This window comes from Coloeus monedula (assembly GCF_965178545.1).
Source record: "Coloeus monedula genome assembly, chromosome: 10".
NCBI lineage: Eukaryota > Metazoa > Chordata > Aves > Passeriformes > Corvidae > Coloeus > Coloeus monedula.
In genome coordinates this window covers 22,356,891-22,371,018 of record NC_138790.1, presented here as the reverse complement: position 1 = coordinate 22,371,018, position 14,128 = coordinate 22,356,891, and the positions used below count along the sequence as shown (strand labels likewise).

Below are 14,128 nucleotides of genomic sequence, written 5' to 3'. Positions count from 1 at the left end.
ACACTAAGCATGATGGGCTCCACAACTGCACCTGCTGCTAATCACTGACCAAACCCCCTCACTGCTGACTGACAGTTCTGTGGGGATGCTGGCAGCAGGGACTCTGATGGCACTTCTGGGGGCTGTGGCCATGTTCAGGGGGCTTAACATCCACCTGCTGACCACCCCTGCCCTGCGAGCCACCAGCTCTGTTTGATTTCAGACTGAAATATGGACACTTAAGGAATGAGCAGCATTTCAGTGTTTTTCATACAGCACCCACCAAGCCAAGGTCAAAACCAGAGAATATTGTACAAGGTGCAGACAGCAGTAGGGAGACAAATTTCAGCCATCAAGTCCTCTCCGCTTGCTACCCATGGCCCAGCCCTGCCAAGACGTGGCTGACCCACAGATGCTGCTGTTTTGTGAGGGCATGGATGGGTGTCTGGAGCACTGAGGGCAGAGTGAGCACTGGAAGGTGCCTAGTATGGTGAGAGAATGACAGGACAGTCATTTTTGTAGAAGACACAAAGTGGTGGAAGCAGTGCCCAACCTCAGACTGGCGGTGTTCAGAGGAAGAGTGTGTGGTCCTTGTTGACCATTCATACAAGCAGGGTTGAACCAAGGGTGGGTCACAGCCTTCACTATGACCAGAAATGGGATCAGGCTCCCAGACGCAGATTTGGGGTGTTAGGCCGTGCTGGGACTTAAAGGCTGGACTGAGACATGGACTAATTTTGAATCACAGTATTTGGGTTTGGGATGTGGGGATGGACTTGGACTTGGGATGGGGGAAGCACTGCTGTGTGCACTGAGCCAGAACGGGCCATGGAAACACCGTGATGGAGCCAAGTATGCATCTCTGAGCTACCCCCCGGGAAGAGTGTGTCCATCTCCATTCTGTACGTACCCACCCGTCTGTGCCTCTGGCTCAGCTATCACTTCTAGGTGGTTCAAAGGGAAAAAAAAACTCATGCCAAGAAAGTGCCAAAAATGTTAGAGTGGCATCCCACTGCTGAGGCCACCGGGTGGACATTCCCCAGGGACAGTTTGACTTGTCCCCTCCTGCGTCTCCTTCCACCTCTCAACACCCTCCTCGTTTGGCACATCTCCCACTCCACTGCCTCCACTGGTGCAGCTGGTGCTGAGAGATCAGCTGGTGCTGGGGGATCAGCCAGGATTCACCAGAGTGAGACCTGACTGGTGGAGCGGGGATGAGCCATGGGTGGTTTTGGTTTGGGGTCAACGGCAATCGCAGAGCGTGTCCTGAGGACCGGAGGTGAGCAGGGTGGTGGTGGAGGACCTGGGGAGGGCGGGGCAGGACAGGGGAGCCACGGGGACCCTTCCTCATTGCCTGGGCGGTGCGGCGCCCTGCTGCCTGTCCCGCTACTCGGGCGAGTAGTCCAACTCGTCGTTGGCGATCAGAGCATCCGATGGCGGTTTGTGCCGGCCTTTGCTTTTCGACCTGCTACTTGTCCGATGGCTTTCCTTGGCCCCCGCCATTTGCTGGTACGAGAAGCCCTTGTCCTCAGAGGGACCCCAGGCTGGGTAGCTCTCGCCCTCGGGGGCGAAGGAGAAGCCGTCGTCCACGGAGAAGGGGTCGACGTCCACGTCGTAGCGCTGGTAGGTGCTCTGGTGCAGGGCCTCCTCCCGGGCGCTGATCTCCAGAGTGCTGTTCCACATCCCATAGCCAAAGTAGATGAGCAGACCTGGGGTGGGCAAGAGGGAGAAAGTTGGACCCCAGCTACCCACCAGCCCTGCTAGCTCTACCTGATCTCACCTTCCTGCACAAAAGCTTTCCCTGGCAGCAAACGTATCCAAAAATCTAATTTCCAGTGGATCATGGGATTAACCTACCCCAGACACGTACACAGAGAAATCCAGACTCCACATGCCATGGACTAGCCATGAGCGACTGATGTGAGGTTAAATCAGGACCACACATCTCTGCCACAAAAACCAATAGGATGTCCCACCCCCAACAGCCATGGATGGGCTGGTGGAGCTCAGCACACCTAATACAGTGGCTGAATTGACCCACTGTCATTGCTGGCAGCTCAAGAGGTATTCGTTGTATCCACTGGGGAAAGTGCTTAATCACAGCAGATTAAACTGATGCTTTGCAGTCATCTTTTCTCCCAGGTGGAAGAGCTGTCCCTGGATTTGCAGCTTCAGGTATTGCCCTCAAGGGCCAAAAAAGCATTGAGTATGCCTTCTCCAGCCCAAAAATACAGGTGCCAGCTCCTGCCCCATGGCTTGGTTTGGAAGAGCTATGAGAGCTGCTCTATTTCTCTTTCGCTTGTGGAGTAAGTGGGTTGCAATGTAAGGCACTGTGGATATGCTGGACTTCTGGTTATGTGTCAGAAAGCCTAAATTTGGGAAAAAAAAGGGTCCACAACAGAGTCTGTGAATCCTAAGTTGCCCCTACCCCAAAGTTAAGAACTTGGGCTAAAAGGAAATACAGTCTACAGATCTGACTTTCCCAGGGCTTTTGGGATTGGGCAGATCTGGGCTTTGGAAAAGCAGTGCTGAAATAGTGGTGTGGGCTGCTGAAGAGCTCAAGTGGGTGACATAGCAAGAAATCAGGCTGATGTCTGTACGAAACCTGCCTGCAAGGCAATTTCCAGAACCCGCCTACTTTGCATCAAAAAAGCCATCAAAATAGTCACCTTTGCATGGAGTCGTTCTCTTCCATGAAACCGATGTTTTCTGGAGGTGTAATTTTCCATTTAGCTGTGGTTCGGGGGCTGGATAAAATGAGATTTCTAAGAACTTCAGGATGACAAGGGGCAGATGAGAAGGACTGGGTACATCCCAGGCATCAGCCTGTGCGCTCTAATTAGGGAAGTTGTTATTATTAACACCCTTGCAAAAGAGTGTCAGTTAAAAAATTAAAATAAATGAACCTGGGACTCACCCACAAAACACCAGACAGCAAATCGGATCCACGTGACTGTGGAGAGCTTCAGCATGAGATAGATATTCACCAGCATGGCGAAGGCAGGGACGAAGGGCAGACACGGGGCCATGTAGGGCAGCTTCTTGGGATTTTCTGGCTGCTGCAAGATCACAAACACCAGCACGGCGATGAGCAGGATCATCAGCACCACCAGGAGGACAGCCCACCAGCTCTGCTCGGAGATGTAGTCTGACCCAAAAATGATGAAGGAGCAGAAGATGAACATCAGGACGAAGAGCAGGAGCACGCAGGTGGTGACCGTGTGGCCGGTGGCCACCGTCGGACGATCCATTTTACCCGGCAGCCCGAGGTGGATCCGCATCGTGTAGTATCGAGGGCCGATCAGCTTCTTCAGCTTGATGAGATAGATGTTCTCAGACTCATCTGCCTCTATCCCCGAGGTCATGTCGACAGTGCCATAATTGGGGTGATTCACGTTGTAGGCGGATTTATCGGATTTCCCAATTAACATCTCGTTATCTCCTAGCGACGGCAGATTTTTTGCACCACAAGTGTTGGTCGGTGGGCCAGAGAACTCCTCTCCTTCGCTCCCGGGGGAGCAAGCTTCCTTCTCACAGTCGGCCAGGATGCCCTCCTTCTTCTTGGTGTGCTCCTCAGAGAGGAATTTGACGAAGCCGTCGATGTCGCTCTCGGGCTGGTACCGGAGGAGCAGGACACAGACGGACACCAGGGTGTAGGCAAGCAGGGTGCCAATGGACATCATTTCAATCAGGTCCCGCAGGCTGACCAGCAAGGACAGCAGAGCTGCAAGGAACCCGGACACGATACAAGCCACGACAGGGGTTTCCGTGTAAGAACTGACGTGGGACAAAAACCTGGAGAGCAAAACAGTCACAGAAAGTTAAAATCACAGATCTCAGAGGTTCCCTGCTGCAATAACCTTTCCCCAGTTGCAGGGGACAGACTCAGGGGTCCCTTCAGGTCTTGTTGCTTTTTGGAACTTCAATTCCAGCTGGGGACTGGCAACACTGCTGAGGTTGACTCTGAAGTTAGATCTAGGTCAGACCAGCTCTGCAATGAGCGATCCGATACTTGCAAATAAGTACCCAGATTTTATCCAAATAAACTGCTCTCCTTTGCAAGTAACTCTTGAATTAAACATTCATCCTCATGTAATCAGAACCTCTAGGTGCCAGCACCAAATGAGAAACTGTAGGGTAGACTGGTCCTGATATTTTCCCCCCAGGATATTGCTTTGGCTTGTACCCCATTCTGCACCCACTGAGTCTGTGCGTGCCCATTGCTCCCTGCAGGCCCCCCAACCCCCCAGCACAATTTCCCCTCAGATCCCAAGAGGCCAAAAATGAACGCCAGCATAGGCATGACTGACCTGAAGAGCAGCCCATCACCAGCCATGGCATAGATGACTCTGGGCATTGGGAAGAGGGAGCCCAGCAAGCTGACAGTCAGGCCGGCCACGGACCCGATGGCAATGATGAATTTGGCTGCATAGAAGCCGTGGACCACAAACATTTCCATCAGCGGGGACTCGGTGTCGATGGCATCATAGGGCACCATCAGTGTGAGGATCATGCTCACCTGGGGAAGGCGAGAGGAGCAGGACAGGGGTATCAGCAGCAGCACTGGGGAGCTGCTGGGGACTTTCAGGGTGTGAGGGCTGCTTCTCAAGAGTGGAAACCCAATAAATTTCAGGTCTGATTTGGCTTGTATCCCTATGTCCCTTGTGGAGGGGATGTAAAATGCTGGAGTTAGGACTGTTTGCACTTTGCTGTAGGGTGGTTAATCCAGAAAACTGTGGGGTCTTAGTCTCTGCTATCCAAAGGCAAGAAGGGGATGCTAGAACCTTGCTTCAGTGGTGATGCAGGAGTCAAGTGGGACTGGTGTGACTGGTGAGGCTGGTGGGACTGTCAGGGTTAGTAACATTCACTTTGGCTGCATTCCTGTGTGGGAATAATGCTGCAGACCCCAAATCTAGATTGCATTGCTTGGAGCAACTCTCTGGCCCTATTTGAGTCAAAGAATTTGTTTTCATGAGAAGCCCACTCCCCTGCAGGAGAGGCAGTGGGTGAGTTTCTTTGAAATAGTCAGAAGAGTGTTTTTTCTCCTTCATAACTAATTTTTGCTCTTTTGCAGGGAAAATCTCTGAGCATAGACATGCTTTTATTGGGGTGCAATCTCACACAGCCATCCCTGCCTATCCTTCTTCTCACTTGGATCCTCTCCCATATCTCCAGCAGAGGCAGTGCTGCTTTTCCCAGAAACACAGAGAAAGGATGCTGCAATGCTGCTGCTCCTTCTTCTTTGCTGCTCTCCTGGGTGCAAGAATAGCTGTGGATGGGGATGAGAAAAAATCTGTCTGCCACCACATCCCTGCAGCTGGCAGAGGGGTCTCGTCAGGTGACAGGAGCCTGGGAACAAACGGAGAGGAGCCTCGGCAGACACAGTGCAGGTGCCCAGAAGGGACTCACATGATACATAAATATATATCTATATGCATTCATACATATTTATGTACATTCACACCTGTGTAGGGACTACTTACAGACACATAAGCTGTCAAGCACGTAACGAGCGAGGCTGTGATGGCGTAGGGGATGGAGGTGTTGGGATTCTTCGCCTCTTCTCCCGTGGTAGCAATGATGTCGAAGCCAATGAAGGCATAGAAACAGGTCGCAGCCCCTTTGAGCACCTATGGGGAGGATCAAACATCTGGGTGCCAGGAGGGAGGCCAGCACCCAGCCAGGGAGAGGGAGCTGAGCAAAAATGGAACAGCCCAACTCTGCCTTGTCTGAGCTAAAGGATGAGTGTGGGCAGGTCAGGAGGTGCACACGTGGAGCTGGGCACTGACCCTGGGAGCACCCCTAACCCACCGATCTGGTCTGGGGAAAAGGTTTCAACCTGTGCCCTGAGCCACCGGAGGCATCTGCAGCTCACCCCACAAACCTGCGCCTGTGCAATGTCTGAATCTGCTGAGAGATCCTGCCAGGGACAGAGGAGACAACCAACCAGTTTCAGATTTGCTTTCACATTCCTCCACCCCAAATCCATTTTTATTAGTAGGGATCTGGAACATGTTTACACATTCTGCCTTAGCAAGATGTCTCATGTGGCAGCAAGATCAGCTCGCAGAGGAAGCAGGAGAGAGCAGCAGCCGTCAGATGTGAGCCGCTTCCCAAACAACCTCTGTTTTGCTTGGAAGCTGCAGACAGGTTAGGAGCACACATTGGAGCACTTGGATGAGGAATTATTTGTACTGTTTGGTTATTTTTTTTATGTGATTTTTTAAAATATACAATATTAGCGAGAACATTTATAGGAGAGGAACGCTGGAGCAGGGCAAAGACTGCCTGGCTATGAGTGAGCTGATCTGGAGCTGTGAAACCCTTGCATAGATCTTGGTAGCTTGCTGGGTGCCACCTGTCCATCACACCTCTGTCATCCCAGCTGTCCAGTGATAGCGCACACAGTAAAACTCACCTCTTTCAGGGACTGCCTGTAATTATCCTTTTTAAGTATCCCTTATGCTCATGGGGATCTAACATGTGCTTGGTGGTGGATTTACTTTTACAAACAACTTGTGAGACAATGAACCAGCTGAAAAGGATGAGACTACCCTACTGGGTTTGATGTGTTTTGGGTATGCATCTATCTTTTAAAATGATATCTTTTTTTGCCAGGAAATATTTGGTGTGTTGAATTGGAGCAAAACAGGTACTTTCTATTTTCTCTTTTTCACTCCCATTGTATGGTATAAAAAGCCAAGCACAACCCAAAGGTAAATATGACCTCTGATCACAAGTGAGCCTCAGTGCTCTCCTCCTCACTGTTGTTCTCTGCCAGAGAGGTATTGATTTACTGAAGGAAGGTGCAGGGACTGTAGAGCAGTTTGGGACCCTTTCAATAATCAAGACTCTTGGTTTACTTTAGTTTCTTGCTTATTTTTCTGCACAAAACCCCAATGGAGTCGAGCAGTGTAAATCTGAGAAATTATCTTGGGTTTAGGCCAGCTGAGATATTTTCAGTCTCTATTCATCCTTGGATAAAAACCAGTGCAAGCAAGCTAAAAAAGCCAAATATGTTCAAATTCTCAGTAAGCTTTGAGGGAACATCCATAAAATAAGTACTGGCAGGTGGCATTATGAAGTGCTCAAAACAAATTCTTGAGAACATTGTTGTTGAAAACCAGCCAACAAAAGTATCTCCCCACTCTGCAGAGGCTGAGCCAGCTCTCCGATAGCCACAGCATTTTGCTCCATTGCCTGGCAATTAGTGGCATTTCCTCGGGGATACTTTCATGTGGAGTTTGGCTCTGCAGAAGGACATTTTGGGAAAGTTTTGGGTTTATGCTAAGAGGAGTTAGGAGATAAGGGCAAAGCATTGCAGTACTCTTTGTGTTTGGCGGAGAGAGCAGGTCTGGATCCAAACCTGCCCTCCTGGTATTTGGAGGTCCCTGGCCAAAGCACAGGTGGATTTAGCAGGGCTGGGTTCTGGAGGGTGCAGCAGAAGTGGGGCGTGCACACCATGAACGAAGTTGAGTGTGAGGCAGCACGTAGGTGCTGTGTGTCCCTGTGTGCTCTCAGCACTTACCCCTGGCCATCCGAACGGCAGGAATTGCCCTTCAGCCCAGTTGTCGCTTTTGATGTAGAACAGACCAGCAATCATGATGAAGATCCAAACTGCCAAGTTAATGACATTGAGCACGTTGTTCAGTCCCACCGAGTTCTTCACCCCCATGGCCACAATGATGGTGACAATGACAGCAATGACCAGAGCAAGAAGGTCAGGGTACGACTCCTCTCCTTTGCCTAAGTGAGAGAAATGAGATGTGTTACTCTCCATCCACAGAATATCCAGGAACTCTGTGGGGCAATTTTAAACACTTTTCAGACCTTGAAGGTTTGCAGAACTCTTTGATCTCACTGCAAAGGTACTCTCCAGAGGTCCATGCCTCCCTCAGCTAAAGCTGTTTAATTAAGGTGATCAATCTTGATGTCTCAAGACACCGTTTGGACTTTTGGGAGAGTAGCAAACCAATGATCATGTCCCAATTTGCATAACATGTATTTGCCAAGTACTCATTAAAAATCAATCAGCCACGAAGTTTTCATGACACGGGTACAGGACAGCTGGATGATTTACTTACTGGTAGGGTTCATGGACTGTTGCTGGAACTGCTGGCCATACAGGACCACCACAGCCCCCAGTCCATGGCAGTACGGCAGACACCAGCTTGTGCTCTCTAACAGCATTCTGTGTGGCCCAAGGGGACCAAGCAGAGTGTTTGCACCAGGTGAAGTGTTTCTGTGCTGCCCTTACCCTCTGACATTCGACTATTTCTGTGCATTTATTCTAAATGCCAGCTCATCCCAAAGGGGCTCAGAGTACCGTGTATCCCATCCCCTCAAATCCTGCCTGTGCGCCAGGCTGCCGAGGAAAAGTACCAGAGCCAGACAGGTGGTAAATAATGAATGAAGCCTAATATCCATGTCTGACTTCTGACGAGCTTCCAATTACTTTCCAGGCCCTAATTAATGGAGGTATCTCTGCACAGCCGGACACACCCAGGCCGTTCAGCGTGCCGACGCTGTTGATCATCCAGCGGCTGATGGTGTGGTTGGCCAGCGAGTCGAACATGCTGCTGAGGGCACTGGCGCCCGCGGCCGTCCCGATCAGGTACTCCAGGATAAGGTTCCAGCCGATGAAGAAGGCCACAAACTCCCCCACGGTCACGTAGCTGTAGGTGTAGGCAGAGCCTGTGGTCTTGGGCACCCGCACGCCAAACTCAGCGTAGCAAACGCCTGTTCGGAAAAATAGGAAGCGGCATAAGGAAAACGCAGCTCGGAAATGGAAAATGTAAAACTGCCTGCCTGGAGGTGCTGGGAGGTGTCAGGGCTGTGGTCAGCATCAGGAACACAGAGACATCGCATGGTGACCCTCCCTCCCCAGTTTCTTGGCTGAAAAAAACGAAAAATTTCCACTAAAATCAAGTTGTGATGGGTTTTTCTTCTTGAGATGATACAGTTCAAACCAGCCAGATTTTTACATGGGATCCTGGACCAGTCCTGCACAGCCTCATCCCAGAGGAAGATGCCACAGGAAGGCTCACACAAGGCTACACCTCTCCCTGCCCCAGACTTCCAATCTCCAAACACACATCCTGCATTATTGCTCTGCAGATCCAGGCACAAGCACTGTCCTGATCATCCCTGCTCTTGTTCATACAAGAGGAGTTTGAAGACATCTTACATAGCGAACATAAATTATTTTAACACTTAAAAAATATTGTATTTAAGTCTTCTAAAGAATAATTGCAAAACTAACTGTGCAGAAGAAGAAAAGGAAAACAAAAAGCAATATTTATCTGGAACTGTTTGGGAGGAGAATTCAGCAGACTTTAGTACTTTCTGAACTTGTGCACTTACTATGTCAGGATAATTTTTAATAAAAACCTGACCCTGACACATTGATGTATTAAAACAACCATTGGCTTTTATTTAAAAGGAATGGATGTACTCAGTCTCAAATTCTCCAAATATTATTCAGGACAAGTGCTGGAAGGGTCCTGCTTAATCAGTTTAACACTGATTAAGCCCCTTCCCCAAAGACCCCAGTAAAGTTCATATGTGTGAATTGGTTAAGGCTGTTACTACCGTTGAGCAAGCATGCAGTAATTATTGAGCTCTCTATCAACTGATATTCTCCATTTAGAAGATAATAATTGCTTCAAATTTGCAATCAGTTTAGTATAGAGAGGGGAATGAATAATTTATAAAAACATTATGAGGCGGCTGCTCTTACTTTTAGCGCAGTTTTTACACAGTACAAACACAGAATTGTTGAATCTCTTAAGCTGAATTTGGTGGTGCTTCTTTTCTTGGTACTGGAGGATTTTTATATTCCATTCACTGCTTAACTTGAATGAAGATTGCTTTGCAATGGGACTCTTCAAAACTTGATTTCTGTAAAGCAGCCCAACAGGAGCCACAAGACGTTTCCATCATCCATCCAGCTCTACCGACAGTCATTATTCAGAGCTGATGAAAAATGCATGCACTCAGCAAAGGTACGGCCTTCACAGATAACTACAGGTCTGAATGATTTATGAAACTGGTGTTCTGATGGGGACAAGCATCTAGTTTCTCTCTTTGATGGCCTTAAAAATATATACTCTTTCTTGTAGGCAGCTCTTGTTTTAGCCAACGACAAGATTGAAGAGGATGGTTATCGATACACGATAATGCCAAAGCAAAGAGATGAATATGTATAAAATGGTTGAGATTTTAATTATTCTACTAATATCCCAAAACAGAAGAGCAGTTTTTCACCATGCACTGGGTACAGAAATAGGTTGTGAATATCAGCATTAGGTATCAGCATGTATTACACACACACACACACACACACACATATATAATGTATACTAATCTCTGCTGCATCTGCACTGTATTATTATTACTATTGTTGTTGGTATTGTCATTATTATTATTATTATTATTATTATTATTATTACAATCTAACTGCAAAATAAAACTGTGTTACACAGTTACTGCTTGGCAGCCCAAGTTATTCAGCACCTTGTTCCCCTGTATCCAGAGGGACGCAGCTCTCCCAGTGCTCCTGCACAGCCAGCCCAGCTCTGGGACTGCAGAGAGAGGCTGGGCACATCCTTCCTGTCACAACTGTTAGAATCTGGAGACAAACTTCATTTCTTCCCCCCAGTTAAGAGTGTTTGCAATTTCTGCAGAAAACAAGCCAACATGGTGGTTTTTTGAAAGAGCAAACATTCTACAGAGGGTCATTTCTTTGCCTTGAATATCTGCTACACTTGTGGACAGTCATTACACTGGTGTAATTATACAGTTATTAACATTAATCAGCAGGATATAAACACAGCTGAGTGGTTTGGTCCATGGCACTGGCCCTTCCAAGATCCCATCCACAGAACAGCCACTGGGAAGCACAACTGGTGGCATGAGGAACTGGTGCTTTTGGTGTGCTGGCGCAGTGGTGACCCTCTCTCTGATACTTGGCACAAGGCTACATGGGAACCATGAGACATCCCACAGGGCACTGGCACAATGAGAGCTGTTTCAGGTGAAAAAAGCCTTCTGAGAGGGGCCTTTCAGCCACTCTGGAGGTAACTCCAAATAATTCACGCTACCACACAAGAAATCCAGAGGGAGCATCCTTCATTAACCAAGAGCAGCCAACTTATTGAGGAAGGCATGTTATTTTCATCAAGCCACTGAGCCTGTCCATTGCATTTCATGATCACCATGTGCTGATATATAAAAGGCAGCTCCATAAAGAAAGCTCCCATGGAGCAAGGACTCCCATCTCTCCAGCTTCACCCAGGCAGCTGCAGGTGCAGCCCCTCATCCTACAGCCAGGCAGCACCTGAGGCACGTGCTCAGCTCCCCCCTGCTCCATCGTGCATTCCAGCTGCTCCTGAGCCTTCTCCTGTACTGGGTAAGAGTGTGGCACCGTGCTCTGAACAAGGTTGTATTGCTTTAGGAGAGGAGAACACCAAAGGAATAAGAAATGGCTGGTGGAAAAGGCTGCAGAGAGGGCGATGGGGTTGGAAGAGATGCAAACTGCTGATTTTTGCTAAGGAGGGGTTTTAGATAAACAGGGGTGAAAGTGGGGAATCCTGGTGGCTGCAGCTGATGGAAGGAGCCTGCGGTGCACTGGAGGCTTTGTGGAGGGAAGCTGGGCAAGCATTTCTACTTGGGAGCTGAATGAAAGGCCTTCTAGTGAGACAATAAAAGATTGATTTAATTTATCAGTTTAATCAATTATAGTGTGTCTGTAAGTACATAAGAGGGGGTACATGTTGCTTAAAACTATGGAAGGTGTAAGTGGAATCTGTTGAGTAGATGGAATTGGAAAAGTCCCTATCTGAAACCAGGCTTAATGAGGCTTCCCAATGGCAAGGCTTCCCAATGACTGTCTCCCAGGGGAAGCCAGATGACTTTCTGGATGGTTTTGGTTCCTTTGGTTTTTGGTTTTTTTTAATCCAAAACCCTTCTGGGCTCACTTTTGCAAGCAATGGGGTTTGACTTAGTGAGTTGTGGTGGACAAAGGGAAAGCTCCTTGAAATCTGTCCATGCACACTTGCCCAAACCCAGTGCCTGGCACACCAGGAGCAGTGGGAGAGAAGAAATCACATCCCAAATGAGCCTAACAGCCCGTCCAGCTCCTGAATTCTTACTTGGTTTTACTTGCCAAAAAAGTGTTGCTGTTACAAACAACAGCAGCATTAACGATGAAGTGAGGAAGCAGCCAAGGAGACTATCAAAACACTGCATCCCTCACAAAACACTTTCCCAGGGCTACAAAAGCAAGGGGAGATGAAAGCGGAGCAGGAAGCAGTGCAGGCTCCTGTGGGCGAAGGCGGGAGGACCCCTGGTGCGGGGCAAGGCTTGTGTCTGGGGTGAAAAAGCCCCTTTTGGAGAACAGTGTGTTTTTGTTAGCAGAGACCCACCCAAACTCCATTTGCTCTTGGTTTGCATCACAGCCAACAAAACCTTTGCAGTGGAGAGAAAATAGGCAGTGGGAAAGGAGAGACATTGATGCTATCTACTGCCTTGGTTAAAAAACAGGAATTTTGGTTCATTTGTTGTGTTGGGAACTCAAATAAGCATTGGATCTCATTGCAAGCACTCAGCTCTTGTTGTGGGCTTTGGAGAGAGCATGAGGCTCCTCCCTGGGCTGTGCCAGGGTTGTGCCTCTGGGCTGCAGGGACATCAGGGGTTCAAACTCCCACTCACTTTGGTGGGATCTCCATGAAGCAGCACTGCAAACTCCAGGGAGAGAGCATGATGTGCTTCCACACCTCATTACAAAAATCCAGAGTTTTGAAAATCTGAGCTGGGTCACTTTGCTGTGTTGGCTCTTCCTGTCTTCTATCAAAGCCCTTTGCCATTCGCTCAGGTGTCCTTATCCAAGCCACAGAAAAAAGCTGGATACCAGACTGACACAGCACGCAAAGTCCTCTGAGCAGAGAGAGCAGGAACATCACATCATCGTGTTAGCACTGATCTGGAAAGGACAAATGCCAGCAGTACTGGCTTCATGTAGAAACTGCAGCTCGAGCCATATGCTCAGCTGGGTTCCTACAGAGGAGATAGAATTCACCGTGTTTTCACTAAAATACGTAATTTCTCTCTCCCTGCACATTTAGTTGTTGTTTTTTTTTCTTTTTGTTTGGAAATTCAAAGACTGACCCTGCATGAATAGGAGCCAATGAAATCAACTCCAGAACTAATTGAGGAATTTTTTAACTGTTAGCCATGTCAACAGAAGAAGCTGGCCCTGGTGCTGCCCAAGCCACCGATATCCTTCCTGTTGGAATTGAGTTTCCCACAAGCTCTCGCTCCAGTGCTGTGGCTTGGCCATGCTCTCGGCCTGGGACATGCACTGCAAAACTTTCCAATGTCTCAAAAATATTGCCCACAGGCTCCATCCTTGGGGAAGCCATTCGGGATAATTGTGCTTGGGCTGCTGGCTCCCAGGTTTGGTCTGATATTCGGGCAATGAAGGACTGTGCACCCCATGAGCTGGGTGAGAGCAGTGGGAAATGGTTTCTAGTTGGTGGGGAAGGTACTACCTCCTTGTAGCTTGTGGTGCCGAGCAGGTGTCCCCCCGTGAACACAGAGGAAGCAGGACATGGCACGTTACTCAAAATCCCATGTAAAACTCACCGGACAAGATGGAAGCAACAGCAGCGATGATGAAGGACACGATGACCCCGGGCCCCGCCATCTCCTTGGCCACCAGGCCGGACACCACGTACATGCCAGTGCCCACGCAGCTCCCGACGCCCAGGGAGATGAGGTCGAGGGTGGTGAGGACCTTGGCCAGCCGGGCGCCCTGGGTGGCTGCACCCGCGGTGCCCTCCAGCATGGACTCCACGGGCTTGGTGCGCAGGACGCGGGCGCGCAGGGCATGGCCCGCAGCCCCCCAGGGCACCCGCCGCGGGTCCAGCCGTGAGAAAAAGCCACTCATGGTGCTGGGCTGGGCAAAGGCAGGTCACAGATGGTGTCAGCAGCCCCCACTCAGGGCTGCGGCTGCGTCTCCATCCTGCGCTGGCGGCCCTGCAAGAGAGAGAAGCAAAGTTTTTGACTAAAACAGCAAAGAAAGAAGGAAGAGCCAAAAGGGCTCCCTAAGTTGGTTTTTGCTGGGCTCCAGTGCTGGCAGAGCTTTGCT

At 49.3% G+C, this 14,128-nt stretch overlaps 1 protein-coding gene across 1 annotated transcript; it reads right to left on the bottom strand.

Moving 5' to 3' along the window:
• Nucleotides 1-1,365: 1,365 nt before the first annotated feature.
• SLC7A14 (solute carrier family 7 member 14) lies at nt 1,366-13,927 on the bottom strand (the record flags this gene model as incomplete). The annotated part of the gene is made up of 7 exons (XM_082287807.1): nt 1,366-1,688; nt 2,897-3,774; nt 4,290-4,498; nt 5,463-5,609; nt 7,508-7,725; nt 8,482-8,718; nt 13,624-13,927. 7 exons carry the CDS (start codon nt 13,925-13,927, stop codon nt 1,366-1,368), a joined length of 2,316 nt encoding a protein of 771 aa, XP_082143933.1.
• Nucleotides 13,928-14,128: the final 201 nt, after the last annotated feature.